Consider the following 13692-nt stretch of genomic DNA (forward strand, 5'->3'; position numbering starts at 1 on the left):
TAACCACAAACGGTGCGTGCGAGCGTGTGTGTATGTGTGTGTGTGTGTGTGTGTGTGTGTGTGCGCGCGCGCGCACTCGTGCGTGTGCGTGTGTGTCGGGGTAGAAGGAAAGACACGTCAGAAAGGACTGGTAGGGGGGTAGGGGCTGAGAGAAGGACAAAGGTAGAATGAGCACAGAACGCCTCTCTTTCCAGGTTCTCAGTTAAGGCAATATTTTAACGAAGAGATTTTTTTTTTCAAGTTCAGAAAAGACACACCAACAAACCAGAACGTGTTGGGTGGCTAGCAGGTGGTGGAGGAGGGAGTTGATAATGTACCCGTTCAGACTGGAGACTGAGTACCTGGGGATTTGGACCTTGAGACAGTATTTGGACCTCAGAGTCAGTATTCAGGCGAGGGAGTGGGGTGGAGTGGAGTAGGGTGGGGGCAGGGTGTGGAGCAAGAGCGAAGACCGCCTGAGGCGGGGATGGACAGCAGCCTGGGATAGCTGGATCAGTCAGGACTCCAATTCCTAGGTGCAAAGACCCCCCCTCCCCAGCCTCTGCCCTCCTCCCGGGCTGCGCCCCGGCTCTAAGCCACTTTCTGGGCAAAGCGCGCGTGGGCGGCCCGTCCCCTGTCCCCGCTCGTGCGCCGTGTAACTGGCTGGCACACTGAGCGCGCTCACCGATCTTGACTTGCTCGCGGTAGGTCTTTTCGTTCAGGCAAACCCCGCGGCCGTGCAGCAGGGCGTGCAGGGGTTTCTCCTCGTCCTGCCGCGGGAGGCAGCGCAGCCCCTGGGCGCATCGCTCAGTGTAGACGCCGCACGACTGCCCCTCGGCCAGGGCGCAAGTCATGCAGCAGCCGCAGCCCGGCTCCTTGACCAGCTCGCAGCCCAGGGGGCTGGGGGGGCACATGGAGAGGGCTTTCTCATCGCAGGGCTCGCAGTGCACGAAGGAGCCCAGGCCCTGGGCCGGCCCCGCAAAAGCGGCCAACAGCAGTAGGACTGCGGTGAGCACCATCTTCAAGTCTCCCTTTACCTTGGGGCGGGGCAGCAGAGCGAGAGTGCGGGGAGAAAGGGGCTAGGCGGGCGCCGAGGAAATTGAAAAAAAATTCTGGCAGGTAGAGCAGGCGCCCTCCCCCAGACAATTGCAAAATGTGGGGAGAGTTAGAGGGCTGGGGTGCCTGCAAGCAAGTCCCGATCACAGGGATTCAAGACTCGCAACAGGTTGAGGGCAAAAGAGCAGCGCCAGGTGCACGCACAGGACTAACAGCCCCCAAGCCCGACCTGGTCAGAACTGCAGGGGGAAAAGCCAAAAATTGTTCGCCCCAAAGCAACCACCGGAATAAAGAGCTCGGAGGCTGTGGAGGAGAGGGGTGGAGTGGAGAAAAAGAGGTTTGTCTTAAAAAATGTTGTTTAAAATCTAAAGTACACCGCAGCTGCTAGCGGCGCGCGGCTGCCCCGGAACAGGTAGAAGGTGGCGGCTGCAGCTGCAAGGGCAGGGGAAAATATTGAAATCAAGAAAGAAAGAAAGAAAGAAAAAAAACCCAACCCTAACCCCTCTTTTCTCCCACTCTGCAACCACCTCTTCGAAATTCGCAGGTTCGGCGCGAATCCCGGAGAAGGGTGCAAACGGAGGAGAGGGAAATTAGAAGGAGCAAAAAAGAGGAAAAACCCCAAACCGCTTTGCAGCTTTTCCTAGCTCTTTTACCCCCGCAGAAGTTTCCAAAGAGACTACCGACTCCGGTGGAGCAGGCGCTTTTAAACACACGGCCCTGGCTGCCAGCCAGTTTGTAGCTGCAATTTGAGCTCCCCAACACCCAACCCAGGCAAGGATGCCAAAGAGCTTTGCAGTGCGAACTCACACGGAGTGGGGGTGGGGAGAGGCCTTCGAGACACACAGGGGCTCCCCTTCGCTGCACGAACAGCACCCTCCTCCCCCTCGGAATGTAAGAAAGGGGCACCGGGGACCAGGCAGGGGCTGTGTGAGGGAGGAGGAGGTATGTGTGTGTGTGGGGGTGACTCAGGCATCGGAGCTGTTGCCTAACCGGTTTGCAGAAAATGTGGCCTTATACAATACTTTCCCCCAGTTTGCAAGTATACATGAAAAACTTTAGCCCTGACTGGTTTGGCTTGGTGGATAGAGCGTCAGCCTGCGGCCTGGTATGGCTGTCTGCTAGTGTCTAAGTTTGCTGGTGTCTAAGTTACCATGTAAGATGTGTGTGTGTGTGTGTGTGTGTGTCTGTGTGTATGTGTGTGTTGGGGTTATTAATATAGGATGGCCAGTGATGGGTGGTGACCTGAATTAAAAAGAAAGAAAAAGAAGAAAAACTGGATTTCTCCCCTAAAAGCCTGGGGAAGGGGAATTTAATCAAGAGTTTCTGTTGTTGGTGGAGTGACTGTCTTTGGCCATATGGTCAAGCAAGACATGTCCACTTTCCTTCTGCTACATTGTTGGCCCAGGGAAGGTGTGTGTGTGTGTGTGTGTGTGAGTGTGTGTGTTGTGTGCACCTGCAAGGGCAGTCAGACCACAGCAGTGAGTTATAGAGATGGGCGCTTGGAGGAAATGCTCAGTCTGAAAATCTTGCCTGGCCATCTAAAGTGTCCTGGGTGGGATTTTTAGATGGAAGGCAGATTGGAATAATGCTTTCTCTCCACCTCTTTTTAAAGGGGCACTTCTATTGAGCAGGGCCTCATCTTTGGAGGGGATGGGGACAGTCCAGAAAGACACCCTGTTCTCAGGTTAATTAGCACACACATGAATGTCCCAACAATATGAGCTGACAGGCCACAGGACTTACTCTGAAGAGATTCTGACCAGGAACATTATTATCCCATTTGAAACACCAGATAGTCTATTCACACACCGTGGACTCCTTCTCTCCTTCGCAAAATGAAAGAAAGCTAACGTCTTCAAAGAAGGAACGTGGCAATTTATTTATTTTTTTCTGAAATTAACATGGACAGGGTATGGCCCTCACTGCCAGGTCAAAGGAAATGACCCGTCTTTGCAGCCCCATTTGGGAGAAACTGGGGTGGGAGTGCTGCTTCTTACATTTCCCTTGTTCCTTTGGAAGGGGCTGCATTTCATGAAGTTTGCCACTAGACTGCACTCTGATCTATGATAAGAATTCTTTCTGCAGGACTGCTTTTAAGAAAATATTTTTCTTGCTGGTTTGGGTCAGGAGCAACTCTCTCTAGGCTGTTAACACTCCCAGATTCTGATCTCTCTTCTCACTATCTACTTGCCTAAAGGCACAGCTTAAAAAATGAGGCTAAAGTTTAAAGTCCTGCTTTTGCTTGTACTGCCAGAGGGGTTTTAGATGCTGGCTGGGAGAAGAGGAGGGTCTATGTGTAATGATTAAAAAAAAACAAAAAAGGAGAGAAAAAAGGAAAAGAAAAGAAAAAGAAAACCAGGGAGGCTCTTCATCATTTCTTCTCCCCTCTGTCTGGGCGCTTGGTAAGTTAGGAGGGAAAAATTTGGTTGAAATATTTGAGGAGTGAGGGTGGTCATGTGTTATTTTCTTTTTTGTGTCAAGTTCAGACTAGAACAGCGGCCGAACAGTGTGCTGTGTGTTCCACCCCCTGCTCCTATTTCTGCACCCACTCGGCAGCGAAGCCGACCCCAGGCACACTGGTAGCATTTAAGATGAATGGGGAAATTGTGGTGCTCCTTCCAGAGAAACATGAGTTGCCTGGTTCCAACCACCCTCTGTTCTGAGAGAGACGGCCTCTAGTGACATGTCTTTTTGTCTAGCCAACTTCCAGTGGCTGGAAAATAAAATGTGTGAGGACAGGTGAAAGGAAGAGGGGATGATTCATAGAGAAGACGACAAGGATAGGGAGACAGAAGGGTTGCGGCAGGACCTTGGGGTAGGGCGGCAGAGGGGGCCATGGAGAGAGGGGACCCTGCAGAAATGTAAATGTTAAGTGCCCACGCTGTGTCCAGACTTTGATGTGGGCTTAATCATGAGGGGTGAGAGCTGATGGGACATGAGCTGCTGTCCAGGGGACCCTCAGGTAGGCTCCCTGGGAGGGCATGAGAAAGAAATTGCAGTAGCCTGGGATTGTCTAAAGTAATTTTGTCCAAAGGTGGGATACTGGTCAGATAGGTTTGCTTTTACAAGTGCATAATTAATGGATGACAGTGGAATGGGAGATTCTGTTATGGGAAGTTGGGTTTGGGGAATGCCACGAGCCTTTCTTGATTTCATTCCCCTTGCCCTCCATTCTGAAGACCTAGATCTGCTCACAATCACCTTCAGAAGATTGATTGTGGAAAAAATAGTTTGCACCGATGAACTTCATTGGGAGGGGCTCATTTATTCCTGCCAGACGCACATGTCAGGGGCATGGTTCCCTCCACCCCCGCCCCCCCCCCACGGCCAGTTGCTTCTCAACTCTCTGCTTCCGGACTCTGGCATATTCGAGTTTTGATGGCTTTCAACCACATCTTTCTTGGAGAAGGAAGAAGTTAAATATCATCCACTTGTGGCTGTTCCTCAGAGATCACCCCTCCCCATTCCTTTAAAAAATTAACTGGGTATCAAAACCAAACTCCAACACATGCAACCAAGTAAAAGATTTGTGCTTTTACATGTACTACTTTCAAAGGGTGCATAGCACTTCTGTTCTATAAAGTGTGAGTCCTTTCCTCTGGTCATTTTTGAGGCAAGGGTGATGCCTGATAGCTTGGATTGGGAATGCTGGACTTCTAATAGTACATAACATATCTTGGGCTTCTCTGGTTGGAAAGGAAAAATGTCTGCTAAGGGCCTTGTCTTCATTCTCTCTTGTCTTCCTTGCTCTCACCACTCTTTCAGGCAGATTTGCCCACCCTTTTCCACAGTGAGTAATTGTTGTTTTAAAGATCTTATGTGATGGAATCGGTTTCTTTCCCAGTCCAACGCACAGCAGGCCTACTAATGCTGCCGCCTCATCCTGGCCCAGAACCAAAGTGTGGTGACCTTCAAGAAATAAAATACCTAGCCTCTCGGGGCCCTCCCAGACAAGGGAAATTCAGCAAGATTGGGAGAAGAGCAGTTTGAGGCGGCTTTGTTGTAATGACCTGGATGAAGGCTAGGTGGCAGAATGGATACATCATTGAATGCACGCCTCCTCTCCAGAAGGCTAGAGGCTGAGACTGGTGGAAGTCTTTAACAACCCGGTGGGATGTGGGAAGCAAAAGCTGGGACGGAGGGCCGCACCTACCCTGTGGGCCCACTGTGTGCTGCCCAGCCTCGGCACTGCCCTTTGCCTCCAAGGCTCACCAGAGGCGTTATTCATGGTCACTTTACCTCATAGTCCAGGTCCACCAGGTTCTGGTAGATCCAGATCTAGGAGGACAGAACATGATCACTTTGGGTTCATAGAATGCCCTAAAGCTTCTCTCATGAATAATTAGGATATAGTCTTTGTCAAAGTGCATAAAAATGTCCTTTTTACATTTTAAAATGTAAATTATGGAATATTTCAAACATTCAAAGAGCAGGAGATGACATAACAGATATCCTCTACTCACCACACACATCCAACACATGTTAACATTTCACCATTCTCATTTGAGATTTTGTTCAAAAGAAATACAGTGGTATAGAGAACAGCCTACTTCCTGCTCTCGTCCCTGCTTTGCACACCTCCCTCCCCCCGCAACCCCAGAGGTAGCCACATTCCTGAAATAGATTTGTATCTTTTTTGCACAATGCTTTTTCCAGGTTTTCCATGAAGTTTCTTATAGAACAGAGTGAGAACCATTTTTGAGGGCGAAACTACGAGCTACTTTAGAGTTAATTTTGTAGAGGTATTTGCTATGGGTGGCAATTTAATTAGAGTCTGCATTGACCCTCTGGCTGACTTTTGAAGGAGCTGGAGCCAAGTATGACTCAGAGTGATTTATATTTCTGTGAGCAATATATAAGTTAATCGTTTTAAGAATTGATGTTTAGGAGGCTTCTGGAGCCATTCCAGAGAGATATGGCAGAAAAGGGAGGCTCCCTACGTAGTTTCTGGTTGGAGGCCTCCTATCTTCTTGGGACCATGGGATTCTGGGGTTTCTTATAGTGGACAATCCCAGAGCTGTGTTTGAATTTTGGAAAAATAAGATGAACCAGGAAAAGTGATCTGTTGTGAATTAGAAGAAGTGTTGGTAGAACCAGATCTAGGGGGATAGAGATGGGCTAGGTAGGAAAGATGGAATCACATGGGATAGGAAAAAAGAGAAAGTGTTAGCCGCTTGAAGCAAGTTTGTTAGAACGCATCTGAGCCGTGAAAAAGCCAAGCACAATCACAGTGCTTGGAATCTAGGTTTCATTACAGTTCAAGAGGGAGAAGAGGTAAGAGCTAGCTTACCACCACTAGCCCACGGGGCAAATTTGTGTGAATTAGGAAATGAGGCCTTCCCTCAAGATATTTTACTTCTATTTGTTAGAATATTGTTATAAAATACAGATTTTGTTAGAACAAGGAACTCTACTAGTCTTTCCAGGAAATGGTCATCATGAGCATACGTATCTATGGTGTCTGCTACATGAACATTGCCACTCGGAGGAGGCTGTTATTGTGCAGGGCACAACCTGCACCGCTGTGTGTGGGGGCCCTGTTTGAGAGAGTTGAGCCTCATTTCCAAGCCATCAGGAAACACTGCTTTTCTATGTGTGGAAAGGATGGGTCCCGTGACATGGTTTTATCCAATACCAGGGTTCAGAGATGGGCTTGAACCCCTTCAAAGCAGCTGACGGCCATGTTCTCAGAGGGGCCAACCTATGACTTGTGTCATTCTTTAGAGAAACCTGCTTTTCCATGCCCCCAGGTCTTTGCACAAGTTATTCAGTCTGATAGTCATAGTTAAGGACCCAGATGAAATCAGATCTACTTTGGATGTGTTTTTCCCTGAGGGCATCTAGCTGGGTAGCAACATTTATACCACGTAGTCCTCTGTGTATCATCAATAAAATGGGGGGATGAATTGCCTACCACACTGCATTGTTGTGAACCTTGAATGAGGCAGTCTATGTGAACCTCATTGGTGCATAATCAATCTTGCCTATTGTTGCCCTGTCTTCCCCTTCCATTGAAAGTCTTGAAAGACCCAAGATCTTACTCATTTTGGTATCGTATTTCCACTTTTCCTTCTTAAAAGACTTAAATTATTTTTGAGTGAAAAATATTTACCATCCCCTAATCACCCCAACATCTTCCTAAACCCCTATTTCTATTTCTGTATTCTTCTGACTGGTGGTAATGTCCATGGTGATGTGTTTCTATTTTATCCCTTTATATACTAGTCTGGTCACCCATTTACGTCTCAAATAAATATTTGTGGACTCTCTTAAGAGAAAATTAAATTACAATATACTCCTATAGTTGAACTTAAAATACATTAATTGGCGTGTAACCTAAATATCTACAAACATATTAAGGTATAAGCTCTGTAAGCTTATCTCAGTGTAAAATCCAAATATGTAAATAAATTCAATCAAAACTACAAATCCAACAAAATGCAAAATGACAATAATTAGTCTAGTGTGTTGATTGATGTTTGGTTGATGTGTTGCTGGAAAAAAATCACTACTCATTGTAATTATGGCTTAACTGTTACAGTGTGAGTCCTTTGAGCTGGCATGCACATGTTTCATGTTCTGCGTGATAATTTAATTCTCCCACTATTTTTTACAAAACTACAGTGGAGTCATGGCTTATATAGTGGTTAAAGTCAGCTAGAAACATGAAAATTTAGGATAATCAAAATTACCCATGAAAACCCCTTAAGTCACTTGCAAAACAAAACAGTACTGCAAAACCTTCACTTTTGTAACATAGCATCCTGTCAGCCAGCCTTCACTCAGCAACTGCATGTTGTCTCAGGACCAAGTCCATGTCTGCTTTTTAGCCCATTAGCAAATAACAATGAAAATGCTGTCACCTGGCTCTCATGCCTTTGAAAATGAAAAATACCTTTTAGAGCTGGATAGAAGGCTGAGATCAGATCAGGAACCTGCATCCAACTGAATGACAAGCCTTGGAGAAAACCACAAATTAACGAACAAATAACATGAACAATCTGCACCATATGGCTGGTGTCTGTATGTATGTGTGATTGTGTATGGGTGTGTTCGTTTGTGTGTTTGGGGAGTATATTCGAGGTTGCATGCAGAGATGGCATGAGGCCAGGAGAGTTGGCTACCAATTTTTTGGTAAAGGAGGAGGTAGGAGTTAGATACTATGTGCAGCATAAACAGCACAACTCACTGGTCTTGCTGCTTGTGTAAACTTAACAGGAAAGGGCACCAATTTGACCACCAAGCAGACAATGGAAGCATCTTAACCATAAGCCAACCAAAGACACAACCTTTGAAAGATTTAAACCCCTGAGTGGAGAGAGATGTAGGATTTACCCAATGAGGGCAGATTGGGTTTGGAGGGCAGGTGTCCCTGAGTCCCAAGCTTTGAGTAGCACTGTTCTTTTCCACTGAAGCAGCTCAACCTTGAGCAAGTGACTTAACCTGCCTTGGGTTCAATTTATTCTTCTGTAACTTGGGCTGTGGTACTTTTCAATGGGTTTTGTGAGAGTTTAATGAGATAATTTATGTAAATCACTTAGCACACCACCTAGTACATAGTGTATTACTATGCTAAGGCTGCTATAACAAAGAACCACAAACTGAGAGGCTTAAACAACAGAAATTTATTGTTTCATAGTTTGGGAAGCAAAAAACCTGAGCTCACGGTGTTGGCAAGCTCTAGAGAAGGATCTGTTCCAGGCCTCTCTCCCAGCTTCTGGTAGCTCCCTGGGCTGTGGCAGCATAACTCCAGTCTTCACATGGCATTCTCCCTGAGTGTGTCTGTCTCCAATTTTTCCCTTTTTTGTAAGGGTGCCAGTCATACTGGATTCAAGGTACACTTCACTCCAGTATGACTTCATTTTAACTAATTAATCTGCAATGACCCTATTTTCATATAAGGTCACATCCTGGTGGTTAGGACTTCAACCTATGAATTTTGGGAGGGAACACACAATTCAATCTGAAAACACTCAAGTGGTAGCTATTATTATTCACAATACCTTCTTCAACTACCTTTAAATGGGGTATTTACCATATATAGCCAGAATGTTCAGGTCTCTATTCCATTGTCTTTGCAGACCTGTTTATGTATAGAGAAAGCCATGAGAGCAAATGATTTCGTGTTGTGAGCACATTGTCTTGCCCAGTGCCTAGAACAGCAGTGGGCACACAGCAGACACTCCATAAATGAACAAAGTCTGTTACTTTCCTCCTTTCTCCTTTCCATTTTTTCTTTTTGCTTTCTCAGTAGCCAGCTTCTCTCCTCTCTCAATCTAGTTATCTTCTCTAGATTGCCAAAATATTTAAAGGCAAAAGCAATAAAACCAAACACATTTAATTTCCTTTGTTGATAATTATTACATCCTCCCTAATCACCTGCTTTCCGCAACCAGTTAGAAACCCAACCAGATGGCAAAGCGGTTGGGGGGTGGGGTAGGGGTGGAAGCGCGCTCTGAGCATTTCTGGGGCTTGGCCAGTGCTGGGACTTTGGAGTGAATGGGATCCAATTCTACTCTGAGAGTCTGGGAAGAAACCAGTGAGATCAATATTGCTCTAGAGCAGTGGTTCTCAACCTTCCTAATGCCGCGACCCTGTAATACAGTTCCTCATGTTGTGGTGACCCCCAACCATAAAATTATTTGCAATGTTACCTCATAACTGTAATTTTGCTACTGTTATGAATCGTCATGTAAATATCTGATATGCAGGATGTATTTTCATTGTTACAAATTGAACATAATTAAAGCATAGTGATTAATCACAAAAGCAATATGTAGTTATATATGTGTTTCCCGATGGTCTTAGGCAACCCCTGTGAAAGGGTCGTTTGACCCCCAAAGGGGTTGCGACCCACAGGTTGGTGACCCACAGGTTGAGAACCGCTGCTCTAGAGGTTGAAAGCCCAAGTCTAAATGAGGAGCCACAGATCTGGAAAGATATCAGGATTTTATTAGGTCCTCAGAGAAGTGTGACGCATGCCTCTTTCATCTGGTATGACAATCCCTTGTCCATAGACCTCCAGTCCAGGCCCAAAAGATGTGACTACCTTTATTGTATAGCTCCTGGTTTGAAAACATGACCCAAGTAGTATAGATCTTGGACTTGTGCAGGAATCAGAGTGTGAAATGTAGGGAGACAATGCTCTGTATTCTAGGGACCCAGAGATGAATTGTTATTGGCTAAAAAGAAATGGCTGCAAACAGAAACACACTCATAATTTAATGATTGACGGCATCATTTATGTATGTATGTATCTATCCGTCTACTTAGCTATTTTCTCACAGCTGGAGAACAGATGTCACACATACACGCAGCCCCTGGCAAAACACAGGAAGGATGTAGGCCCGGGGGGGGGACTGGGGAGAAACATGGGTTCAGGAGGGGCAATAGCATTTACTTTCAGCCTATTGTTACCTTTTGTGATGGTGAAAACAGCTTTGGCTCACCCTCATCTGACCCTTTTTTCCCCTCTCTTTTCTTATTCTTCTTTTAAAAAGATTTAACTGGATATTTAATTTTATTTAAAAACCCTTTTTTATTTGTATTGTGGAGAAGAGTCTCAAGCATATATAAAAGTAGGTAGAATAGTGTCTAACCTCCTATATGCCCACCCTTCAGCCTGAATAACCATTACTTCAAGGCCATCCTGCCCCATATACATAGCTCTCTCCACTTCCTCCATTTCCACGGATGACATTTCAATATATAATAAAAACATAACTCTTCAGTTTCAGGTACACTATTATGTTTATGGACCTTCTTTCTAACCACACTCTGAAAAGTCACTCAAACATTTCCAAATAATAAGTAGGAAGATAGATATTTTCTTTCATGTTATGAAGGAAGAATTTGGTGACCAATAAAGAATATTTGAGGAAAGTAGGCGATAAAGGACTATGAGTTTCCAGTGTCTGGACATCTGGGAGGATGGGGAGGGAGGTAGATTACTGAGGCAGACAAAGTACTGAAGAGAGGTGGCTCAGGGGAGTTGGACATCTGGAGAAGCTATCCCAAGCACAGAGAATACGGGAGGTCTGTGATGAGCAGGACTGGGGGGTAGAGATCTGGAGATCACCCACAAACACACGGCTCTATAGTATAGAGTCTATACCCATGAAACCCCAGAGGGAAGGCACTATGCAGAGATCACCTCTGTTACTCAAGTTATTGCCAGAAACCATACTCAGTTTCTCAGGAAGGCAGTGAACTGGTGCTGGGAAGGGATAGAGAGCACCTATTTGATTTGATCTTGGTAAAAAAACGTCAAGAGCTGGTCCTCATGTGGTGGCAAGAAATTGGGTTGTGTGGAGAGAAATGAGTATTTGAAACAGCTGGAATGGACTGGATGGGAGAGAGGACTCCTAGGAAAGAGGAGGTGGCTGCCTTCTACCCAGAAACCAAGCCCCTCTACCCACACCAAAAGTATCTCTACCTTCAGGGAGCACCTAGATCTTTTAAAAAACAGCTCACCTGATAAGGTTAGGACCACCCAGGGTCATTTACCTTTGATTGACTCAAAGTCAACTTCAAACTAATTATGTCTTCAAAAATCCCTTCACCTTTTCCGTATAAGGTAACATAATCACAGGAATGATATTCTATCACCTTTGCCATATACTAGTGGTTAAAAGCAAATTACAGACCTCACCAGCATGGATCATCTTAGGATTTTGTCTACCGTGATGCTTGACAGGTTGATGCCATTCTTGTCACAGGTTCCTCACCAGTGAAATAATAGGACTCTGAGTCCTTGGACTCATGGATAGACCCAATTGTCAAGAGAGAAAGGACTTGAAAGGAAGAAACACGAATAGAACTGACAGGTAAGAGAGAAAGGACTTAAGAGAGGAAGAAACATTAGGTTGTTTTTATTCTTCTCAAGTTCTGCAGTGTTTTGAAGAAGTCAGAGGAGGCTACCAGCAAGTGAACTCAAGTCAGCAGACATTGAATGACAGAACTTCAGCACTAGGCATTGTCCTTCCCTTTGAGTTATTAGGGCCACAAAGAGGAGTGTGTTTGATGATTGCAGAGAACTTTACAGTTTTCTATGGGAGAAAAGACACATATGGTTGGTAGAAAATGGCCAAAGGCCATGTCTGAAGAGATGTAGGCAACGAAACTAAGGACCGTAGGACCCACACCTAGGGCATCCCTATAATACACACACCTTGATGGATGTCCTGTGGTTTCTGGTCTTTCTGAGTGCTCTCAGGAGTATGACCAAGTCCAGAGAAGAACATACAAACTCTGTTATTGCCAGGCTGTGCTTCAGCATTGGCTGACATCTGGTCAACCCCAGAGTAATAAAGCTGTACAGACCTGCAGTGCAGAAGGGACTGACAGCCCCAGTGAAAAATTGGGTTTTCCAGTTCTAACTTCCAGGGGTTACTAAAAGTGTCAGGGATGTGAGAAGAGGGGAAGACATTCAAGAAAAAATTGACAAGGAGTGTTTGGGTTGGGAGTGGAATCTGGTTCCATCCTGAGGCTGGCCCATCCCATCCCAGCTCACCCCCAAGTCTTTGAAGTGTGTTACCTGGATGGTGAGCAAGCTTGGCAGGAAGGGGGAGGGAGGCTGTGTGGTCTGGCAAAGTGCAGAGCAGAGGGCCAGAGGGACTGAGTTTGAGTCTGCAGCTGACTCACAGCACCTCTCATGCCAGGCATTTCACCACTCAGTCCAGCCGGAAAATGAGGAGAAGACCCAAGTCAGGATCTCACAGAGAAATCCAGATGCCTTTCACGAGAATAAACACCGCGGCCGTCCTCTCGCTCTGGTCTCTGTTTCTCTGTTGCTGTGTGAGTGTGTGTATGTATCTGTTTCTGGGTCTGTGTGTGTTTTTTCTCTTTAACCATTTCTCTCTGTTCCCTGTCCTCCTACTTTCTCTGCAGATTAGCTTTAGGACTTGATTTTGGTCTCAACTTCTGTCACTGTCTTCAGGTATAATTGGGCAAAGCTCACAGTACCCCAAAATACCCCATCCCCCTCCCCCCCCCTTCCCCCATGCCTTCCTTTCTATTTCAAATGAGGTCTGGGTTTCTGCCACATCTCCTGAGTGGTATGTCTTGGCAAGCCTCTGTCCTTCCTCTGACAATGGCAATGTTGGGGGTAGGGGCAATAAGAAAAGCTCTTGACCTGGCAAAGGCCTTGCAAGGCTTTGGTTCTGCCTGTTGCTGCAGCAACGGCAGGGATTTTCTTTTATAGCCACTTCTGGTACAAGAACAAAGAACAGCAACAAAAAAATCACTTCTTTAAAGTGAATTCTTTTCTATGGCCTTGGATTTCATTTTTCTCTGCTACCCCCTGCCTTCCTCCCAGGGTCCTCAGACAGGCCAAACATTTTCTACCTTTCTACCATTTCATCCTTCCTGTTTACTCAGGAAATGCAAATCCATCCTCCCCCCCTCTACCCCCCCCTTCCTGTCCGTCCTCTCCCTTCCCATTCTTCCCCATTTAGGGTGATTTTTGAGAGTAGATCGCCTTTTATTGTCAGAATTTCATTTGACTCAATGTGCAGAGGGAAAACCTTGTTTGGTGGCTCATTGAATCTGAAAACACACTAGTTAGGAGTCACAGGACAGACCTAAGTTGGACCACAGTGTTTCCACCAATCAGCTGAATACTCTGAGCTTCAGTTTTCCTTACCTGTAAAACGGAGA

At 45.9% G+C, this 13692-nt stretch overlaps 1 protein-coding gene across 1 annotated transcript in view; it reads right to left on the reverse strand.

The window, feature by feature from the left end:
- The window catches only part of IGFBP5 (insulin like growth factor binding protein 5), a 21992-nt gene extending 20273 nt beyond the window's left edge, over nucleotides 1–1719 (reverse strand). Inside the window, exon 1 of the mRNA XM_006763310.2 lies at nucleotides 665–1719. Within this exon, the coding sequence (XP_006763373.1) occupies nucleotides 665–998 (334 nt within the window). The 5' untranslated portion in view covers nucleotides 999–1719. The remainder of the gene's footprint in view (nucleotides 1–664) is intronic.
- Between the last annotated feature and the right edge of the window lie 11973 nt (nucleotides 1720–13692).

Source organism: Myotis davidii, unplaced genomic scaffold (genome assembly GCF_000327345.1).
Source record: "Myotis davidii unplaced genomic scaffold, ASM32734v1 scaffold575, whole genome shotgun sequence".
NCBI lineage: Eukaryota > Metazoa > Chordata > Mammalia > Chiroptera > Vespertilionidae > Myotis > Myotis davidii.